The following is a 22,397-nucleotide window of genomic DNA, read 5'->3' as shown; positions in this document are numbered from 1 at the left end:
CTTAAGGTCTGACTGAAGCTGATGGTTCTCTGTAGGCTCCTCCTCTTCACACATTTCACCAGGAGGCTGCAGGAGAAGATCTGACTCAGACATTAGTCCTCACATCCAGAACCTGCAGAACATGTCAGGAACATGTGAGGAACATGTCAGGAACATGTCAGGAACATGTCAGGAACATGTGAGGAACATGTGAGGAACATGTCAGGAACATGTGAGCAACGTGTGAGCAACGTGTCAGGAACATGTTCAGACTTAACTTCATGTCTGAGATGACAGAAAGACATAAGCTCATATTAGTCCAGGACTGCACAGAACATCAGTTTATAAGATCATTATTTACAGCTCAGTCTTTTGTGAAGTGTTCCTCAGCTTCAGATGTTTCTTCTGGTTGGAGACGTCTCACGTGTCTCTGTCTCTCAGATGCTGTCAGAGCGGCCTGGTCACTGTCTGGACGGTTCCTCAGGACTCAGCCAACTTCCCAGAATCCTGTTCCTCTGACTCGGGGGGATCGTGGGACAACGAATCGAAACCAAAATTCATGGTATTTTTTATTACTTTTGTAAATATAACTGCCAAAGATGATTTGTTGCCTTGTAGTTTAAATCCCTGGACATTGAATGAATGGTAGATGAGAGTTTGTGACGTGTCGTTTCATAACCATTAACCTGTCGTGCAGTGACTTGTTGTTGTGTGTGAGGTCACGGAGACACTGACTTGTGTCCCTCGGTCCCTGGTTGTGTTACAGTCTTCCAGGCGCTCGGCGGATCGAGCCACGTGTGTCTTCCAGCTGAAGGGTCACATCACTCCGGTCAGGACGCTGGCCTTCAGCCCGGATGGTCTGGCTCTGGCATCTGGAGGAGTGGGAGGCCTCATGAACATCTGGTCCCTGCGGGTGAGACACACACACACACACAGGACACACACTCCTCACAGCAGCTACACACCTCTGCTGTTTACAGTGACACTGAACATGTGTGTGTCCTCGCTCACAGGACGGCTCGGTGCTCCAGACGGTCGTAGCCGGGTCGGGGGCGATCCAGAACATCGTCTGGATCCCAGATGTGGGCGTCGCCGTCTGCTCCAACAGGTCCAAGGTAAAAGGTCTCACCTTCATTCATGTGTTTGTGATCCACTCGTACTTGTGTGTATTTATTCTGTGGTCTTTTTCATGTGTGTGTGTGTTGGTATGGTTTCATTTCCAGGATGTGCTGGTGGTGAACTGCTCCAATGAGTTCATGGCGTCCACCCACGTGCTGGCCACCTGCCGCACGGCCCTGAAGAAGCAGGGCGTGGTCGGCCTCAACATGGCGCCCTGCATGAGGGCCTTCCTGGAGAGGCTGCCCGTCATGCTGCAGGAGCAGTACGCCTACGAGAAGGTACACACACATTCCAAATGCTCTTCACACTCAAATCACCAGGTTATTTATTATCAATTCACAGGAACCGTCGTGTTTCATACTTTTTACAAACTTTTCAAAGTTCAAAATGTCTTTGGTTTAAACCTTCCTGAATAAAGAATGTGTGTTGTTGGTCCTTTGTCGTCACTTCTCCGGCTGTCGGGCGTTTGTTGGTCCAACTCTCGTGTTCACGCGACTTTAATTCAGCAGAAACAATCACTTGGTCTCAAAGTTCCTGTGACCTCACAACACGTGTTTTTGATCATAGCTCAAGTATTCACAGGTTTATAAAGACAGTTAAAACCGTTACTTAAAAGAGTTTTCACTGCATGTATGATGTGAGTCAGGACAGGATGTACTGAAGCCTGTCCTCCCTTCCAGCCCCACGTGGTCTGTGGGGAGCAGCTCGTCCACAGCCCCTACATGCAGTGCCTCGCCTCCCTGGCCGTGGGTCTGCACCTGGACCACCTGCTGTGTCGCCCCCCGGTGCCACCTCTGCTCCGACACTGCCCACCAGAGTCCGGCACCGCCGTCTGGAGCGCCAGCGAGTGGGCGTGGCTTGACTGCTTCTCCACCACGGTCAAGGCGGCGGAGGCGCTCGCTCGAGGGGCCACCTTCCCCGAGTCCTTCTCCGTCCCCGACCTGGAGCCGGTGCCCAAAGACCAGATGGCTCTGCTCATGGTGAGGGAGGCTGCTGCTGGATCTGTACTTTCTGATGTAATGACACCTGCGCAGCCCATAATAACACCCCTGTGTTTCCAGGACAATAATAAATGGGCGTCTGGACTGGATGAACAGATCATGTCCTGGGCCACCTCGAGACCAGAGGTGATTCAGCCTGAGATCCAGATTAACGGTGATAAATGTTTGTCTGTGGAGCTGCAACCATGTATCTGACACTGTGTGTGTGTGTGTGCGTGTGCGTGTGTGTGTGTGCAGGACTGGCACCTCGGAGGGAAGTGTGATGTCTTCCTGTGGGGAGCCGGGCGCCATGGCCAGTTGGCGGAAGCCGGCAGGAACATCCTGGTGCCGACCACGGCTCCCTCGTTCTCTCAGGCTCAACAGGTACAGAGCCAGGACTCACCAGCCTGGAGGCGGAGCTTAGCCTCTCCTCTCATCAGACGGTTGAATCACTGCTACACACAATCTGTAGATTTGAAGACACTGTCGAGTTGTTGTCACTGAGACTCAGTTGGTCCAGCTCTCTGGATCCGTGCTGTGATCTGGATCCGTGCTGTGATCTGGATCCGTGCTGTGATCTGGATCTCGTTTCTTCTCCTTTCACTTGTGAATGTTTTTATGGAGATTCCCAGGAGACTGTGTGACCTCTGCTGGGTTCGTCCCCCCCCCCAGGTGGTGTGTGGGCAGAACTGCACCTTTGCGATCCAGCCCAACGGGACGGTGCTGGCCTGCGGAGAAGGAAGCTACGGGCGCCTGGGCCAGGGGAACTCTGACGACCTGCACGTGCTCACGGTCATCTCAGCTCTTCAAGGTGACTCCTGGTGTTAGAGCTTCATTACACGACGTCTCATGATTCACTGTTTGTTCAGAAGAAGGTCAGTTTACTGGGAGATCGATAGTTACAGGGCGGCTCCCTCTGATGTCACCATCCGTTGTTACCGTAACTGTCACAGACGGAATCTAATGTAACACAACGACGTCATCACGAGTTGAACAGGATGAGAAACAACCATCTCCCTTCAGAGGGCCAGAAGGTGAACTGGTGTCGTGGTTCCAGTCTGACGTCCCTCCTGGTTTCCCTCAGGTTTCGTGGTGACCCAGCTGGTGACGTCCTGCGGCAGCGACGGTCACTCCATGGCGCTGACGGAGAGCGGCGAGGTGTTCAGCTGGGGCGACGGGGACTACGGGAAGCTGGGCCACGGGAACAGTGACCGCCAGCGCCGCCCCCGGCAGATCGAGGCCCTGCAGGGGGAAGAGGTGGTGCAGGTCAGTCCCGGTCTCACCACGAACATCTGGATTGTGTGTCTCCATGATGTTAATGCCGAGGCGTGTCTCCTCACCAGATGTCCTGTGGGTTCAAGCACTCGGCCGTGGTGACAGCCGACGGGAAGCTCTTCACCTTCGGTAACGGAGACTACGGACGACTGGGGCTCGGAAACACGTCCAACAAGAAGCTCCCGGAGAAGGTCACGGCCCTGGAGGGCTACCAAGTGGGACAGGTGGGCCACCAGCACCCAGTGGGAGGTCCTAACAGAACCACATAGAACCGGCTCAGAGAGACTCTTTAGGATCCTGTTTACAGTCAAACATCATAACATTAGACACAGAGGTGTAGAAATAATAATAATAAATCAAATGAGGGTTATCATAAATAAGACCGAACACAATCGTGAAGGTTCAGAAAACGCAGCTCCTCTGACGTCATGTGACCTGTCCTCCCCAGGTGGCCTGTGGGCTGAACCACACTCTGGTCATCTCCGCTGATGGGATGATGGTCTGGGCTTTCGGTGATGGGGACTATGGGAAACTGGGACTTGGTAACTCCACAGCCAAGTCGTCCCCTCAGGTAACCACAGGGGGTGGACGTGGAACCTGGTGACGGGTCTGAATGTGGTGAAGGTTTGTTCTGAATGTTTCTATCTTCTCAGAAAGTGGACGTGCTGTGTGCGATCGGGATCAAGAAGGTCGCGTGTGGAACTCAGTTCTCTGTGGCGCTCACCAGAGATGGAAAGGTCTTCACGTTCGGCCAAGGTTCCTTTCTCTGTCTCATTGATTATTTGATCAATTCGTTTTATTTGGATTTATATTAAATAAGCTCTATCTTGAGGTAAAACAGCAGTTTTTTCTGTTTAATAATAGTTTTGAACCGTTAAGACGAAATTGAGACGTCATTTTTTTAGACTAAATGAAAATATCTGAGAGAATAGTCGTCAGAATAATGTTAATGAGTTATCGCTCTGTGAATGATATTATATATTATTATATTCATAGAATTAACCCTGTTTCCTCTGATCCTGTTCTTACCTCCTCCACCGCAGACCGTCTGATTGGCTTAGCCGAGGGCCGAGCCCGGAACCACAACCGGCCCCAGCAGGTCCCGGCCCTGTCGGGGGTGCAGGTCCAGGACGTGGCTGTCGGAGCGGAGCACACGCTGGTGCTCTCGTCCACGGGGGACGTCTACACCTGGGGCAGCAACTCTGAGGGACAGGTACCCCCCCCCCCCCCCCACACACACACACACACACACTTCACTGTGTTATGATGTATTAATGCTGGATGGGTGTGGTGATTGAACTGTGTGTGAACTGTGACCTGTTGTGTAGCTGGGTCTGGGTCACACCAACCACGTCAGAGAGCCCACGCTGGCACCGGCACTGCAGGGAAAGAACATCCACCAGATCTCTGCCGGCCGCTGCCACAGCGCCGCCTGGACCGCCCCCTCGGTGCCGCCAAGAGCTCCAGGTGAGACACAGGACACGCCCCTGACACGCCCCGGACACGCCCCTGCTGTCAGACACACACTTTAGAGGATGATCATCAGCACTGAGCAGCTTCATGTGCAGCCACAGATCATGTGATGATACTTCAACTCCGAAAAGACCTTCCAGCAAGTTGAGACATGTTAGACTGTTATCTGGACTGTTTGAGCTCTTCAGGTCTCAACCTCTCAAAGCACTTCACACACTGTCCTCCTCTCCTTCCTCCTCCTCCTCTTCTCTCCCTCCTCTTCTCTCTGTCCTCCTCTCCTTCCTCTCTGTCCTCCTCTCCTCTCTCCCTCCTCCTCTTCTCTCCTTCCTCTTCTCTCTGTCCTCTTCTCTCTGTCCTCCTCTCCTTCCTCTCTGTCCTCCTCTCCTCTCTGTCCTCCTCTCCTCTCTCCCTCCTCTCCTCTCTCCATCTTCTCCTCTCCTCAGGCTCGTCAGTTCCTCTCCAGCTGGGTCTGCCCGTGGTGGTTCCTCCTCAGTACAGTGGGCTGAAGGAGGTGAGCATGGAGGCGGTGAGGGCTCGCCTGCGCCTCCTCTACCACTTCTCCGACCTCATGTACTCCTCGTGGAGACTCCTCAACCTCAGCCCCAACAACCAGGTAGGAGAGGAGCCGGGACACAAACCCAGTTTTTATATTAATGATAAAGAAGTAACCGAAGCAGATGAAAGCGGTTTCACTCTGGAGCGAGGAGCTTCTCTGAAGTGTCTCCAGCTTCTCTCACCAACACGTCTTCTTCTGTCCTAACGTGATGATTGAACTCTGACTCTGCAGAGCTGCACCTCCCACTACAACGCTGGGACCTGGGGGATCGTCCAGGGCCAGTTGAGGCCCCTGCTGGCCCCCAGAGTCTACACCCTGCCCATGGTGCGCTCCATCGGAAAGACCATGGTGCAGGGGAAGAACTACGGCCCCCAGATCACCGTCAAGCGAATCTCCACCCGGTCAGTTCCTCCTGTCCTGAGTGTTGGACCCGACTGACTGGTCTCACTCTGGACGTCCAGTTTGCTGCTTCGCTGGCTTGGAACTAACATTTGGACGTTTTCTCTCCACAGGGGACGTAAGTGTAAACCCATCTTCGTGCAGATCGCCCGTCAAGTTGTGAAGCTCAACGCCTCGGACCTCCGGCTGCCCTCCAGGGCCTGGAAGGTGAAGCTGGTGGGGGAGGGGGCGGACGATGCAGGAGGAGTCTTTGACGACACCATCACTGAGATGTGTCAGGTACGGATCATCAGTCTGTGCCGGTTTGATTCTGAAGGAAGTGTTTTCTGGGTAATTCACTGATGTGTGTGTGTGTGTGTGTTTGTGTGTGTGTGTTGCACAGGAGCTGGAGACGGGGGTCGTGGACCTGCTCATCCCCTCCCCCAACGCCACAGCAGAGGTCGGCTACAACAGAGACCGGTGAGGACACGAGGAGGTCTCAGTCGTTGAGGTTCACACTGAGTGAAACGATGGGAACTCCTTCTCTCGTCTCTTCAGCTCACGAAGAATCTGATTCCTGTCGTGTAGTTTTTATTTACTGACGTTTATTTCCTGGAGTGGTTCTTCAGTTTCCTCTCAGCTCCTTCAGCGTGACGGATCTTCATCTTTGTGAACTTCACTCTCCAAACTGTAAACTTGTGTGATCAGAGATATCAGGGAATTCAGAATCCTTTATCTGTTTGATTTCTATTACTAAACAAAATTCTAATCCTGAGTTCATCTCACAGAGAGCAGGATGTTCCTCCTCAGAAGTGTAAACGATCAGGATCATATTTGATATGAGGCTCCGCTGTGAGAAGCTCTGGATCATGAATCTTTCTTGGGCTTCAGGTTCCTCTTCAACCCGTCGGCCTGTCTGGACGAGCACATGCTCCAGTTCAGGTTCATGGGGATTCTGATGGGAGTGGCCATCCGCACCAAGAAGCCTCTGGACCTGCACCTGGCTCCTCTGGTGTGGAAACAGCTGTGCTGCATCCCGCTGCTCCCGGAGGATCTGGAGGAGGTGGACCTCCTCTACGTGCAGACGCTCAAGAGCATTCTTCACATTGAAGACAGCGGCATCACCGAGGAGAACTTCCATGAGGTGAGGAGCCGGACTCCATCGTTAGAGTCATGTGTGTTTTCAGTTTCATGTCCGTCACGTGTTAGAAACCTCATCAACACGTCAACCGGCTGAATCCTGAAGACTTTGTCCTGCTGAGGAGGAAGAGGCTGAGAGAGAGAGAGAGAGACGAAGAGCTGACACCTTCCACAGGGATTCCATCAGCGGCAGATTCCAGACCAGTGAATAAACATAACGATGATTATCAGCCTCAACATCATTTCTGAAAAATACAGCTCAACTCAGCTTATTACACTGAAATTCATGTTCCAACAATTCTTCTACAACTTCTTCTTTTCCTCTTCTTCAACTTTTTCTTCTCCTCTTCCTCCTCTTCCTCCTCTTCCTCCTCTTCCTCCTCCTCCTCCTGTTTGTCTGACAGTAGAGCGAACACACTAAACAGAGCTGGACACACATTAATCGATGTGCGTGAATATGTTGACCACAAGTTACACAAATAACAAACCCTAACCCTAACCCTCTGAATAAATAAAATCTAATTATTTATTTACTGTTTTTAAACCTAAGTGTTTTCTATGAATTGTTGAAAAACAAATGTTCGATGTGTTTGCTTCCTCACTGCCACCAGCTGTCGACCTGTGGAATGACACCTCACTGTGTTGAATGTGTTTCCCTCAAAATGTGTTAACGATCCCCGAGATGTTGTGTGTCTTGAAAATTAGCACATTTCTTAACGTTAAAAGTAAAAATCCACTTTCATGTTTTCTGCTTGGTTCATTCTGTGAAATGAAAGGTTTCATATCTTTGTGTTGCAGATGATTCCTCTGGACTCGTTTGTCGGGCAGAGTGCAGATGGTAAGATGGTTCCCATCATCCCCGGAGGAACCAGCATCCCCCTGTCCTTCTCCAACAGGAAGGAGTACGTGGAGCGAGCCATCGAGTACCGGCTGCACGAGCTCGACCGGCAGGTGAGACCACAGGAAGCTCTGTCCCACAGGAAGTCGAGCTCTGTCCCACAGGAAGTCGAGCTCTGTCCCTCAGGAAGTCGAGCTCTGTCCCACAGGAAGCCGAGCTCTGTCCCACAGGAAGCCGAGCTCTGTCCCACAGGAAGCCGAGCTCTGTCCCTCAGGAAGTCGAGCTCTGTCCCACAGGAAGTCGAGCTCTGTCCCACAGGAAGTCGACCTCTGTCCCACAGGAAGCTCTGTCCCACAGGAAGCCGAGCTCTGTCCCACAGGAAGTCGAGCTCTGTCCCACAGGAAGTCGAGCTCTGTCCCTCAGGAAGTCGAGCTCTGTCCCACAGGAAGTCGAGCTCTGTCCCACAGGAAGCAGCAGAAACCAGTTTTAAGTTTTTCACGTCTGATGTGTTTCAAACTCTTTAATCATCAAATCCACGAAGAGAGAAAAACTTCTTCAGCAGCGTTTTGAGACGGACACATTTATTAGTGTTTCTTGTTCTTCATTGATTTGAATTGTGAAACATCAGTTTATTTATTATTAACATGTTCATAGTCGGAGTTCAGGAAACATTTTAATTTGTTCAATGTTTGGATTCTTTAAACCTATTTTCAGTTTGATTCTTCTGGGATGAAACGTCAGTGCTCAGCAAGTTGAGACATTTTAGACATTGTTATTATTATGGACTGTTTGAGCTCTTCAGGTCTTATCAAGCTCAAACGATTAACACACTGTCCTCCTCTCCCTCCTCTTCTCTCTGTCCTCTCCCTCCTCTTCTCTCCTTCCTCTTCTCTCTGTCCTCTCCCTCCTGTCCTCCTCTCCCTCCTGTCCCTCCTCTCCCTCCTGTCTCTCTGCCCCCCCCCCCCCCCCCCCCCCCAGGTGGCGGCGGTGCGGGAGGGCATGTCGTGGATCGTTCCGGTGCCGCTGCTGTCGCTGCTGACGGCCAAGCAGCTGGAGCAGATGGTGTGCGGGATGCCGGAGATCTGCTGCGACGTGCTGAAGAAGGTGGTTCGATACCGGGAGGTGGACGAGCAGCACGCCCTGGTGCAGTGGTTCTGGCAGACGCTGGAGGAGTTCTCCAACGAGGAGCGAGTCCTCTTCATGCGCTTCGTGTCCGGGCGCTCGAGGCTGCCGGCCAACACCGCCGACATCTCCCAGAGGTTCCAGATCATGAAGGTGGACCGGGTGAGTGAGCCTCTCGGAGACAATCCACTTCCTGCTTTCAAACGTAGCTCAGCTCTTTTCCCAGAATGCCGTGTTCTGGTCCTGTCAAAGTGTTGCCTGAGGTTTGATGGAGACCTTCTCTCTGCAGCCGTACGACAGCCTGCCCACGTCCCAGACCTGCTTCTTCCAGCTGCGCCTGCCGCCCTACTCCAGCCAGGCCGTCATGGCCGAGCGGCTCCGCTACGCCATCAACAACTGCCGCTCCATCGACATGGACAACTACATGCTGTCCCGCAACGTGGACAACGCTGAGGGCTCGGACACGGACTACTGACAACACAGACACGCACATGCATTACTCATAAGGGCCCAGGAAAGGCCGAGCACAGACTTATCTTATTCACACACACACACACACACACACACACACAGACGAGTCGTCAGCACTGCATCAGTCGTAGGGAACTCCTGAGCAATGACCACTTTTTACCATTGATCTTCTTCAACAGCACAGATCTTCATTTCTCTTTGTGGTTTATTAGAAATCACATGAGAAGTGATTTAGTGTTGATTTGTTTTCCATTACTCCACATCCCATTTCCAGGGTTTCTGCATGGAGGTTCTGTTCCTCTGTTTGAAATGTGTATAGAATATTCAAGTGCGTGATGCTGCAGGAAAAGAAAGAATATTGTACATTGTGTAAAATGCTTCATTAGGAAAATGTTTTGCATAATATCCATATTTATTGTTTTCATTGCCTCTGCTGAGTTTCCACAAGCAACAACAATAAATGAGAAATGCTGCATAATGGATTTGTTCTGCTGCTGAAGTTTGTAAAGAAACGTTTCCTCTCGGAAAGAAGACGTCCACTTTATTTCAGAAATACAAAATATCACAAAGTCTATAACTGAGGGGGGTGAATAAAAAAACACAACTATGTACAAGAAAAAGCTCTCGGCTCTGGTTCGGTGTCCAGCTGTCCAATGAGACGTGTCCCACTGTCCAATGAGACGTGTCCCGCTGTCCAGTGAGACGTGTCCAGCTGTCCAATAGGACGTGTCCAGCTGTCCAATGAGACGTGTCCCACTGTCCAGTGAGACGTGTCCCACTGTCCAGTGAGACGTGTCCAGCTGTCCAATAGGACGTGTCCCACTGTCCAATGAGACGTGTCCCACTGTCCAGTGAGACGTGTCCCACTGTCCAGTGAGACGTGTCCAGCTGTCCAATAGGACGTGTCCCGCTGTCCAATGAGACGTGTCCCACTGTCCAATAGGACGTGTCCCACTGTCCAGTGAGACGTGTCCCGCTGTCCAGTGAGACGTGTCCCGCTGTCCAATGAGACGTGTCCCACTGTCCAGTGAGACGTGTCCCGCTGTCCAATGAGACGTGTCCCACTGTCCAGTGAGACGTGTCCAGCTGTCCAATAGGACGTGTCCCGCTGTCCAATGAGACGTGTCCCACTGTCCAATAGGACGTGTCCCACTGTCCAGTGAGACGTGTCCCGCTGTCCAGTGAGACGTGTCCCGCTGTCCAATGAGACGTGTCCCACTGTCCAGTGAGACGTGTCCCGCTGTCCAATGAGACGTGTCCCACTGTCCAGTGAGACGTGTCCAGCTGTCCAATAGGACGTGTCCCGCTGTCCAATGAGACGTGTCCCACTGTCCAATAGGACGTGTCCCACTGTCCAGTGAGACGTGTCCCGCTGTCCAGTGAGACGTGTCCCGCTGTCCAATGAGACGTGTCCCACTGTCCAGTGAGACGTGTCCCGCTGTCCAATGAGACGTGTCCCGCTGTCCAGTGAGACGTGTCCCGCTGTCCAGTGAGACGTGTCCTGCTGCAGGGTTAAATCACGTTTCATCACTGTCTGTTCAAAGAAGGTTCACTGAGACGATCACATGATCCCGTCATCCAATCAGAGAGTGTTGGGTCTGACGCAGAATCGAGTCAGGATCTGAGTCGATATTAAGAAGAATGAACCGACAGCTATCTATACTTATTGTTCATGAGATCGATTCATAAAGCTGCAATACCAACGTTTGACTGCATCACTTAGAAACAGAGAAACCAGTGATTCTATTTAAATCTGTTTTCTGTCATTAACTTAAAGAAACTGTGAAAAAATGAACTTCAGTTGAAAGATTCGTGATTCAAACACGCGTCCGAGACGTCTGGAAGAAAACTTGAGTAAACGAGTCTGGACATTTTCAGACTTGAAATTCTGTGATTAATTCACAATCGACACGTTAATACAGCGCCCCCTGTGGTGAGCTGAGGAAAGAGACCAATGTGCAGATCCCTACCCAGAGATTCATAATCTGAGGATAGAGCTTGTGTCAGGTGACTCTGGAGGACATGACGCTGGGGGACATGACGCTGGAGGACATGACGCTGGGGGACATGACGCTGGGGGACATGACGCTGGGGGACATGACTCTGGGGGACATGACGCTGGGGGACATGACGCTGGGGGACATGACGCTGGAGGACATGACGCTGGGGGACATGACGCTGGAAGACATGACGCTGGGGGACATGACGCTGGGGGACATGACGCTGGGGGACATGACGCTGGGGGACATGACGCTGGGAGACATGACGCTGGGGGACATGACGCTGGGGGACATGACGCTGGGGGACATGACGCTGGAAGACATGACGCTGGGGGACATGACTCTGGGGGACATGACTCTGGGGGACATGACGCGTCACAACGAGTCCACGCAGCTCCGCTCAGTCCTCGTCTCACTCAGGTCAGAAGTCACAACGAAAATTTTTAAACTTTCAAACTAAGCCTCAACTTCACTAAACACAAGTTTTTTCCACACGTTAATTTCTCAGTTCAGTTCTAAGATCGTCAGTTAATCCATTGTTCGAGACATTGTTCGATTCTCTCTGAGAGACGCACACGGTTCAAAACCTTCTGTCAATTTTCAATTCACAGAGTAAACAGTGCGTTTTCCCTCGTTCAACAGGGTTTCAAAATAAATTATCACATCACTCATCACTGCTTCTTCCTGTTATGGTGAGAAATCCTGAGTCAGATCAAGTCTTACACATTTTAACTTCCCTGTTTGTGTTTGTCCAAGTCTCACGATGTCCAGAACCCGGAGAAGTGAAACTACATGAAGAATCGTTTCCTCTGTGGTGATTTCAATGAAGAGGTTTACAGACGTCGTCAGAGTGAGAGAAAGTTTAAAAGAAGAAAGACCTTCGAGAAATGAAAATCAGAAATTCCCATTTATCGAAGGTCTCGGATCTTCCCTCTGATCCATGGAGTCACTTCCTGTTTGACTGAACGTGGTCTCAGATGTCGTAGAGCTGTGACGTGGGTTCAGAATGAGGTAGAGGAATCGTAGCTAACCTAAAAAGATCCGAGGAACGTAACAGTCAAAGTCTCAGTTGATCAAACCGATCACGATTCATTTTCAGATCCAGAGGAGCCGTCCAGTCTGAGGTGAGGAGACGTGTCCAGAAGACGAGGGAAGACCATTCGTCTCACGGACAAACAACAATCAGTGTCTTTATTTGAGTTTCACCCTGAAAACTGTGGATCTTCTACATTTCATGTAGATGAGAAGGTTCCAGAGACTTGAAACATGCTTCAGTTTAAGGCTGTAGCGTCTCGGGCTCCGGACGCCACGTGGGGATCTGACCCCAGACCATCGGCTCAGCTAAGACAACCAGCCTCCATCTCCCACAGTCCTGGGAGCGATGATGCTGTCCTTCGCCTGCAGGAGGCGCTCCAGACAAGGAGAGCTGATCTTGAAGGGCGGCGCCCCCTGGCTCAGACGAGGGGGAGTGCAGGAGCGGCGCCGGGGCCCGGTGAGCGAGTCGGTGCTGGAGGAGACGGCGTTGACCTGGGTCACCTCCTGGCTGCAGGGGGGGGCCCGAGGGCCGAGCGTCGACTCCAGAGGTTTCACAGAGCAGACGGGAGACGAGTGAAGACATGTGAGGTGAGAGGAGGAGAAGGAGGAGAAGGAGGAGAAGGAAGAGAAGGAGGAGAAGGAGGCTGTCGGCTCCACGTCTGAGGAGCAGGGAGCAGGAGGAGGAGGAGGAGGAGGAGCAGGAGGAGGAGGAGGGGAGGCACTGTGATGATGATGCTGCAGGAGGAAGAGGAAACAAATCAGATACCTCAGCAGGTTCTGCCTCATGATTCATCAGGCTGGTTTCACATTACCCAGAATGCAGTTCATCTCAGAGTCTGATTATCAGTTTCCACTCAAACGGGTCAAAGCAGAATTTATTAAAGGATCCAGAACCTTTCTTCACTCTGTGGTTCTGCAGAGCGGCTGCATGTGAGACGCTCTGGACCTCCTCCTGCCAGCCCCTCAAGAACGATTCTGGGGTCTTATAGATTATAATATATATAGATAGATATATAGTTAGATTTAGAGTTTGATTTGGTTCAGATCCAAATAAAAATCTAGATCCAGTGAATTGAAAGGTGGTTTCATGAGGAGACTGCTGGAGGAGTCGTGATGTTCTGGTTTTATCATTTTATAATATAAAGATCATCACTTGTGAAGAATCGTTCAACAAGGGAAATATTCACATTTCATAAACTGCGTCTTATTAATTCGTGAAGTTTTACCTTCTGCTTCTCGGCCGACGAGCTGTCGTCCGTCTGAGGATTTGATTTAATATGAGGAAACCAGCTCTGAAGCATTTCTTCTATTTTCAGTACGATGCTGAGGAAGCGTCCACTGCAGGAGAGACACAGGTTTCATATATTTAAACTATGATATACTTTACTTTATATCTTTATAATGACGTTATAAAGAGAGAAGAAGAGTCACTTTCTACAGAAACCACCAGAGGAGTCGCCCCCTGCTGGTCACTACACAGAAGACGGGTTTCAGGCTCTGGACTCCGACTCGACGTCTCGTCTGTTAAAGATTCTATGAATGAAACTCTGTAAATCATCATTTCTAGAGTCTTGGACCAGAATCGATCAGAAGATGATTTTGTTCACAGATCAAATCAGTTTGTATAAAACTTTACGTTCAGAAGCAGCAGATGTTTATATGAGTATAAATGGAACGTGAGTGTGAAGGTGCAGAACAAAGAGAGGAGTGAGGTCATGTGCTTCCTGCAGCTCAGATGGATCAGGGACGTCTCGCCACCGGTCATTACATAAGCTCCATAAAGCCTCCGACACACAGCCGGCAGCCGATTGGTTGACAACGTGCAGCCGCACAAAGACTGAATAAATAAAGTGTGTGTGTGCCCGTGTGTGTGTGTGTGTGTGAGAACATTCCTGTGTGATGTATCTCTGCATCTGCATGTGAGCATCAGACGAGCACAGAGGAAGACGAGTGAAGCATGTTCAGTTCCACATGAGAAATGTGACCATGCTGCCCCCCCCCACACACACACACACACACAGACCCACACACACACACACACACACACACACACAGATACACACACGTGGCAGCGGGGGAGGGCCCTCGTTCCATTCACATTCTATAAATAAACCAATAAACCCTGGACGGCCTGTGGAGGCTCCGCCCCCTGCTCAAAGCGTCACATCACAGACACACACCACCTCACCGACGTCACACAACACACCCGAGTAACACAAATACACATGTGTACAGACGAATACTTTCCAACACAGCTGTTCCACAGTAAAAGCAGAGATGGGAATACAAGAGATACAAGTATTTGATTTGACTGAAGCTGAGAAAATACTTTAACTGTGTTTACTTTACTTTGTGAAACTGAGTTATCGAGTCACAAGTTATAATGAAACAACAAAAAGAACGCAACTAGCGACGCTGCGCGCACACCTTAGTGTCTCAGGTTGTGAGTCAGGTTGTGTGAGAGGTTGTGTGTCAGGTTGTGAGTCAGGTTGTGTGAGAGGTTGTGTGTCAGGTTGTGTGAGAGGTTGTGTGTCAGGTTGTGTGAGAGGTTGTGTGTCAGGTTGTGTGAGAGGTTGTGTGTCAGGTTGTGTGAGAGGTTGTGTGTCAGGTTGTGAGTCAGGTTGTGTGAGAGGTTGTGTGTCAGGTTGTGTGAGAGGTTGTGGGTCAGGTTGTGTGTCAGGTTGTGTGTCAGGTTGTGTGTCAGGTTGTGTGAGAGGTTGTGTGTCAGGTTGTGTGTCAGGTTGTGTGAGAGGTTGTGGGTCAGGTTGTGTGTCAGGGTGTGTGAGAGGTTGTGTGTCAGGTTGTGTGAGAGGTTGTGTGTCAGGTTGTGTGAGAGGTTGTGGGTCAGGTTGTGTGTCAGGTTGTGTGTCAGGTTGTGTGAGAGGTTGTGTGTCAGGTTGTGTGAGAGGTTGTGTGTCAGGTTGTGAGTCAGGTTGTGTGAGAGGTTGTGTGTCAGGTTGTGAGTCAGGTTGTGTGAGAGGTTGTGTGAGAGGTTGTGTGTCAGGTTGTGTGAGAGGTTGTGTGTCAGGTTGTGTGAGAGGTTGTGTGTCAGGTTGTGTGAGAGGTTGTGGGTCAGGTTGCGTGTCAGGTTGTGTGAGAGGTTGTGGGTCAGGTTGTGTGTCAGGTTGTGTGAGAGGTTGTGGGTCAGGTTGTGTGTCAGGTTGTGTGAGAGGTTGTGTGTCAGGTTGTGTGAGAGGTTGTGTGTCAGGTTGTGTGTCAGGTTGTGGGTCAGGTTGTGTGTCAGGTTGTGTGAGAGGTTGTGTGAGAGGTTGTGTGTCAGGATGTGGGTCAGGTTGTGTGTCAGGTTGTGTGTCAGGTTGTGTGAGAGGTTGTGTGTCAGGTTGTGTGAGAGGTTGTGGGTCAGGTTGCGTGTCAGGTTGTGTGAGAGGTTGTGGGTCAGGTTGTGTGAGAGGTTGTGGGTCAGGTTGTGTGTCAGGTTGTGTGAGAGGTTGTGTGTCAGGTTGTGTGAGAGGTTGTGTGTCAGGTTGTGTGAGAGGTTGTGTGTCAGGTTGTGTGTCAGGTTGTGTGTCAGGTTGTGTGAGAGGTTGTGTGTCAGGTTGTGTGAGAGGTTGTGTGTCAGGTTGTGTGTCAGGTTGTGTGTCAGGTTGTGGGTCAGGTTGTGTGTTAGGTTGTGTGTCAGGTTGTGTGTCAGGTTGTGTGTCAGGTTGTGTGTCAGGTTGTGTGTCAGGTTGTGTGTCAGGTTGTGTGAACGCGTCTCAGGAGGATGATCACACTTTGAGGTTCGACACTCGTGAAACTGAATCGTTTCGAGTGGAGTTTGAACGCCGGGGCCTGTGGACACGTGATGACCTCACAGGGGAATCGAACACCGGTTCCTTCAGTTGAGTTGGATTCTGCTGCCACGGGGTTTACCACGAGATGAACGTCCGGACGGAGTCGAGTCAACGGACCATCAGGGAAACGCAGCTCATTAAATCAGACTGAAGCTCCTCCCACGATGGAGAGCGGCTGGAAACTGGTCTGAGGACAGATTTCAGGTGTGAGACCAGTCGAGTCCAGCAGGAGAACATGTGTCATGATTCTTTCTGTGTTCAGTTCCATCTCAGACCTGAAGCTTTGTTTCATAGGTTCTTCTGTTATTATAATAATATTATGAACGTTTCACTTGACCACAGCGCCGGAGATGAAGTGAAGGTTTGATTCTTTGACCTGAAGCCGGTTTCTCCTCAAATTCAATTCATGTGTTTCATGTAGAAGCTTGAAAACAAAACTATTTGATCCAACAACATCCCTGTGTTCAATTAATTTACTGTGTGGTCGGATCCCTGTCTCTGATCTGACTGCAACACACACACAAACAGAGGCAGACACACACACACACACACAGGTATTTACCCCATGTGTGGATTCTGCAGGACCCCCAGGATCCTCTGGATCCGGTCCACAGCGATGCTCTCTTGAAAAGTGCTGAGACCTGCAGAACACAAAACAGTAAAAACACAATATAATAAGAGAACACAACTTAACAAACACACAGCTTTACAACATGTTGTGTTGACGCAGTGTCATACGTGTCCGTGTGTAAACTCACGTTCAGAGTAGCGTCCGGACCTCAGGCTGCGCAGGATGGACGACAGAGGAGGGACGTAGCTCTGCAGCTGGGAACACTGGGTGGACAGGGAACTGGGTTAGTGTCATGACACTGGGCTGCATGGAACATGGGACATGGGACATGGGACATGGAACATGGAACATGGAACATGGGACATGGAACATGGGACATGGAACATGGGACATGGAACATGGAACATGGAACCAACATGTATCTAACAACCACACACTGCTGAGCTCAGGATCACACAAGGCACATAATCAGTTAATTTAGAGTGTCTGTGTGTGTCTGTGTCTGTATGTGTCTGAGTGTGTCTGTGTGTGTGTCTGTGTCTGTGTGCGTCTGACTTGTCTCCTCTACTTTCAGGACGTATTGATTCCCAGTGAATTTGCCCCATTAACTCCCAGTTGATGCCATTAGCTTCGTGCTAACTCTAGAAGCTAAGTGTCCACAGGCTCTTCAGCAGCTGTGGGAGAAGATGACGACACCTTCACACTCTGATTGTGTACCTCTGATTGTGTAGCTGCTGTTTCCTCTGAGTTGTGGTTTGTGTTGTACCTATTTCCCACGATACCCCCAGGTGAATTGGAGATGCTCACGTTGTGCTCCCACCATCCAAAAAGAGCATCTTCAACTTATGAACAATGAACGGACATTTTAATGTTTGTGCCACAGGCTGTAAATAAAGATGGACTCTTCTTCTCCTGCTGTCCAGGAGCGAAGCCCAAATATCTTGGAAACCAATGTCGCCATCTTGTGGCAGTTACATTGGGTTCATAACAATCTGTCTGGGAGTTTCTCTCCCACTGGAAACATCAGCCTCAACATCTGGATCCATGCATCCAAGTATGAGTGAGATATGAGTGAGATATGAATGAGATGTGAATGAGATATGAATGAGATATGAATGAGATGTGACTGAGATGTGAATGAGATGTGAATGAGATGTGAATGAGATATGAATGAGATGTGCTGCTGATGAGAAACGACTTGGCTCTCCAAGGTGTGAATGAACCCTCAGGTGTGAACAACACAGACACCACCTCCTCTCAGCTCCGTCCTCCAACAGAGAGAGAACCTCACCTTGAGGGAGAAGAGTTCCTCTCCAGAGTCTTCTTGAGGTTCTTCACAGAGTGCGTTCAAACTGGCGTTGAGTGTCCTCTTCCTGTTTGAACCACGTGACTCCACAGGAAGTGGCTGCTGCGGAGGAACTGAAGTGAATCCCTGAAGTGGACTGAGTGACGGAGAACCTCCATCTTTACAGTCCGAGGAGACGCTGTGAGCGGCTGCAGCCGGAGGTTCTCCTGACGAAGATGAAGAAGACGATGGAGACACCTGCTCCGCTCCGTCCTGAGGACTGGACCTGTTGTCGTAGTCCTCCTCGTCGCTGGCGAGCCAGTCGATGGAGTAATCCGAGTCTGAGGTGGACATGTTGGAGTTGGACCCTCAGCCGGCGGAGAGCATCACGGACCTGCCACACAAACATGTGTTTGAGATGTTACACAACATGTTAACTGAGCTGAACCTCATGAGCAGCAGAGGTTTGTTCAAACACTCCGACCTTCACTCTCCATGCGACAGAAGATCACTCTGATTCAGACCCAACACCATCAGCCCAGATGTGAAGTCACTGATTCACATCTGGACTGAATCAGGTCCTGGATCACGAGGAGCTGGAGTCGATAGAGAAGATGAAACTGAATGATCAGGTGTGAACCTGGAAGATCCACAGAGCGACACATGGTATGAAGCAGGAGGATCCACAGAGCGACACATGGTGCGAACCTGGAGGATCCACAGAGCGACACATGGTGTGAACCTGGAGGATCCACAGAGCGACACATGGTGTGAACCTGGAAGATCCACAGAGCGACACATGGTGTGAAGCTGGAGGATCCACAGAGCGACACATGGTGTGAACCTGGAGGATCCACAGAGCGACACATGGTGTGAAGCTGGAGGATCCACAGAGCGACACATGGTGTGAACCTGGAGGATCCACAGAGCGACACATGGTGTGAACCTGGAGGATCCACAGAGCGACACATGGTGTGAACCTGGAAGATCCACAGAGCGACACATGGTGTGAAGCTGGAGGATCCACATAGCGACACATGGTGTGAACCTGGAGGATCCACAGAGTGACACATGGTGTGAAGCTGGAGGATCCACAGAGCGACAAATGGTGTGAACCTGGAGGATCCACAGAGCGACACATGGTGTGAACCTGGAGGATCCACAGAGCGACACATGGTGTGAAGCTGGAGGATCCACAGAGCGACAAATGGTGTGAAGCTAGAGGATCCACAGAGCGACACATGGTGTGAAGCTGGAGGATCCACAGAGCGACACATGGTGTGAAGCTGGAGGATCCACAGAGCGACACATGGTGGGAACCTGGAGGATCCACAGAGCGACACATGGTGTGAAGCTGGAGGATCCACAGAGCGGCTTCAGGAGGAAACATGAAGCAGCTGCACTCTGTCAGATCAATTTTTCAAACTAAAACACTAAGAATCGGACTCCAGCTTCTCAGGTGACGATTTTAATGCTCTGACATTTGAGTAAACTTTATATTTTGATGTTTGATTCTTAGATTTCAAATCAAAACAAGACAATAATAAGATAATTATTATGATAATAATTATCTGCAGCATAATTATCTGCAGCAGAAGAAGTTATGATTGACAGCTGAGTCACTTGGATTTGGAGGCGGGAGGCGGGACCTTGATACCTGAGCTTACTCTCCTGCACATGATGTCATCTTTATTTACAGTGTGATGTAACGATCCTGAACCAATGAGAGTGAGCGACAGGTTTACACCACGTTTCCGCTGAACCAGATTTAAACTTGTGAGAATATGGATCAGCTTGTTCCAGATCTTCATCCACATGAGGTTTAAACTGAGATCAACTTTCTTTTAGAGTCTTCATCAATCCTCATGAAAGACAGGTCTACGTGTGAGAACTGAGTCCTGGTCCTGATCCTGATCCTGATCCTGGTCCTGATCCTGATCTTGATCCTGATCCTGATCCTGAGTGAACACAGATTAACTAACCTCCAGTTCAGATCCAGCAGGTCGCAGCCTTATGTAACACACACGTCTCTGTACTTGTGAGGACACTCACTGACATACCCCCCCCCTAACCCCTTACACACCTTAACTATCACTATTTATTAACTAACAACTACCAGAACCTGATTCTCATCCACAACCAGTGAAGAATTAACGACCAGACAAAATGTCTTCACAAAGATGGTATAGAACCAAAATTCATCACACACACACACACACACACAGACTAACATACCCACACTAACACACTCTCACACACGCACACACACTGTTACGAGCACGTCGGAAATGCAGATTAACGCGTTTTCACAACTTAGACCTCAGCACGAGCGCGTTCACGTGCGCGCGTTGGAACGCACGTTTTCGAATGTGCAATAAAATGTGAAACTGCGGAAACTTCAGTTTCACCAGCGAGACCTTTAATATTTTCATATATCATTTATATAACGTGTATGTTATATATATTTATACACACACACAATATGCATAACTGTATGTAAATATATAAATAAACACGAGCAGAGGAATGGAACTGCGGAGCCGCGATAAACACCAGATCTGCAGCCTCTTCTTCATCTTCATCATAACACAGTGGACCGGGACCGGGACCGGGACCGGGAACTAGACCGGGACCAGGACCGGGACCGGGACCGGGAAAAGGACCGGGACAAGGACCAGGACCAGGACCAGGACCAGGACCGGGACCGGGACCGGGACCGGGGCTCGCAGCCTCACTCACCAGGGCTGAAGTTCCTCGGGAGACCAGGACCCGCAGCGTCGAGCGTCCGGACCTGGAGAGAAGAGATGATGGAGTGAAACCATGAGAGCAGCTGAGGCGGGCGGGGACTAGAGAGAGGAGCGCGTGCAGCCTCTCCCTGGGCAACGTGTCCGGGAGGGGCGGGGCCACACACACACACAGACACACACACAGACACACACAGACACACACACAAACACAAAGAGAGGGAGACACGCACGCGCACGCACACACACGCATACACACAACCAGGAAACAGTGGGAAAATAAACACAACAGTGGGAACACGTGATGACGAAGTGACGACACATTGAGCAACGTCACTTCAGCGAAGCTCTCCCATTGGTTAAAAGTGTCAGTGCAGCACGTGACCAGAGAAGCCTCATTAATGCTGAGATTTATTGAGTTACTCAGTAATGTACTTGTACTTTTACTTGTGCTTGTATTTGAGTATTTGTACTTTGTGTCTGGTCTGTACGCCACAAACACACAATGAGTCAGAAGTGCAGTAGCTGAGTTGTGTGACTCTGAAGTTTGTGTGAGGACAGACACACACTCTCTGGTTCCTGACGGTTTGAGGTGAATTCAAATCCTGTTGATCTCTGATGACCCCCCCCCCCATGACTTGCACTTCCACAGCTCAGACTGGAACCACAGCCGTGTCACATCCTGTTGGTGAGAGCGTGACACTGGATGGGGGGGGTTCTTTACATTCATGCAGCTTGATACACAATGGGCTGGTTTCATGTGTGTAGGTTCTACAGAGGAGCTGCTTCAGACTCTGACAGGTTTTTATCCTCAAGTCAGTTTGTCACTGTTTAATATTCTGTTGTAATAATAATATGATTTGTTTGGTTCTCACTTCAATTATTTGTGTGTTTATCGGAGGTTTAGTGAAATAACGAGCATCTGATGAAGAAGTTCTGTTGAGGTATAGAGACCAAAGTTGAAAGATTGAAAACTGATCTTGAAGAAACTCAAACTATGTGTTTAGATTTGTTTTCCCATTACTCATCTGCATCATGTGACATGTGACCACGATTTTAATAAAGACGAACAAAGCATCCTCACTTACTCCTTCTGCAACGAAGCTAAACCCCTCATAAATGCTGAGTGTTCTAAAAATGAAAGTCGCTTTGGACAAAAGCGTCACCTAAATGACATGTAATGTAATGTAAACTCCCTGGATACTGAGGCGGCCATCTTGTGCCAAAAAGGTCATTTATAGTCAGAGTCTGTGAGTGACCCCGTGTGGGTGGAGCCGTGGTATCAAGGTTCCGCCCACACACATTCTCATCCAATCAGGAGTCCTTCTCAGCTGTCAATCATGACGTCTCAGTCAGTTTTTATATCATACAATAACTGATTCGACCTGAAATCACAGAAACATCTTTACAACATTTAACGTCTTCTTGATCTTAGTTTGGTCCATGTCCCGTCTGCTCACATGGAGGAGGAGGAGTTGTGATTTATCCTGCAGCCACCACCAGGGGGCGATCGAGAGCATCTGGATTCACTTGAGATATGGTCCATCTCTAACTACAGTGTGTGTGACACGCCCACCTTCCGGGCTCTGATTGGTGCAGCCGGATGGATCCCATCATTACCATGGTCACAGCCGTGT

At 50.1% G+C, this 22,397-nt stretch overlaps 2 protein-coding genes across 6 annotated transcripts in view; one reads left to right on the top strand and one right to left on the bottom strand.

Moving 5' to 3' along the window:
* The window catches only part of herc1 (HECT and RLD domain containing E3 ubiquitin protein ligase family member 1), a 47,550-nt gene extending 37,739 nt beyond the window's left edge, over nucleotides 1–9,811 (top strand). For all 5 annotated transcript variants that reach the window (XM_062386364.1, XM_062386295.1, XM_062386221.1 and 2 more), the window contains exons 58-79: nucleotides 421–541; nucleotides 746–892; nucleotides 993–1,094; nucleotides 1,203–1,376; nucleotides 1,779–2,078; nucleotides 2,160–2,225; nucleotides 2,337–2,462; nucleotides 2,751–2,889; nucleotides 3,163–3,344; nucleotides 3,422–3,577; nucleotides 3,802–3,924; nucleotides 4,007–4,109; nucleotides 4,397–4,566; nucleotides 4,682–4,820; nucleotides 5,270–5,439; nucleotides 5,614–5,783; nucleotides 5,895–6,060; nucleotides 6,164–6,240; nucleotides 6,652–6,904; nucleotides 7,699–7,851; nucleotides 8,717–9,022; nucleotides 9,150–9,811. In XM_062386364.1, the coding sequence (XP_062242348.1) occupies nucleotides 421–541; nucleotides 746–892; nucleotides 993–1,094; nucleotides 1,203–1,376; nucleotides 1,779–2,078; nucleotides 2,160–2,225; nucleotides 2,337–2,462; nucleotides 2,751–2,889; nucleotides 3,163–3,344; nucleotides 3,422–3,577; nucleotides 3,802–3,924; nucleotides 4,007–4,109; nucleotides 4,397–4,566; nucleotides 4,682–4,820; nucleotides 5,270–5,439; nucleotides 5,614–5,783; nucleotides 5,895–6,060; nucleotides 6,164–6,240; nucleotides 6,652–6,904; nucleotides 7,699–7,851; nucleotides 8,717–9,022; nucleotides 9,150–9,335 (3,529 nt within the window). In that variant the 3' untranslated portion in view covers nucleotides 9,336–9,811. The remainder of the gene's footprint in view (nucleotides 1–420; nucleotides 542–745; nucleotides 893–992; nucleotides 1,095–1,202; nucleotides 1,377–1,778; nucleotides 2,079–2,159; nucleotides 2,226–2,336; nucleotides 2,463–2,750; nucleotides 2,890–3,162; nucleotides 3,345–3,421; nucleotides 3,578–3,801; nucleotides 3,925–4,006; nucleotides 4,110–4,396; nucleotides 4,567–4,681; nucleotides 4,821–5,269; nucleotides 5,440–5,613; nucleotides 5,784–5,894; nucleotides 6,061–6,163; nucleotides 6,241–6,651; nucleotides 6,905–7,698; nucleotides 7,852–8,716; nucleotides 9,023–9,149) is intronic.
* A 44-nt stretch (nucleotides 9,812–9,855) lies between these two features.
* On the bottom strand, nucleotides 9,856–20,955 carry LOC133952190 (circadian-associated transcriptional repressor-like). Its single transcript, XM_062386567.1, has 6 exons — nucleotides 20,756–20,955; nucleotides 18,023–18,410; nucleotides 16,919–16,994; nucleotides 16,723–16,801; nucleotides 13,593–13,704; nucleotides 9,856–13,101 (listed from the first exon to the last, which is right to left on the bottom strand). Exons 2-6 carry the CDS (start codon nucleotides 18,368–18,370, stop codon nucleotides 12,673–12,675), a joined length of 1,044 nt encoding a protein of 347 aa, XP_062242551.1. The 5' UTR covers nucleotides 18,371–18,410; nucleotides 20,756–20,955; the 3' UTR covers nucleotides 9,856–12,672.
* Nucleotides 20,956–22,397: the final 1,442 nt, after the last annotated feature.

The sequence above is a fragment of the Platichthys flesus genome, chromosome 1, assembly GCF_949316205.1.
Source record: "Platichthys flesus chromosome 1, fPlaFle2.1, whole genome shotgun sequence".
Taxonomy (NCBI): domain Eukaryota; kingdom Metazoa; phylum Chordata; class Actinopteri; order Pleuronectiformes; family Pleuronectidae; genus Platichthys; species Platichthys flesus.
The sequence above is the reverse complement of the archived record's forward strand: the minus strand, read 5'-3'. Positions and strand labels throughout refer to the sequence as shown.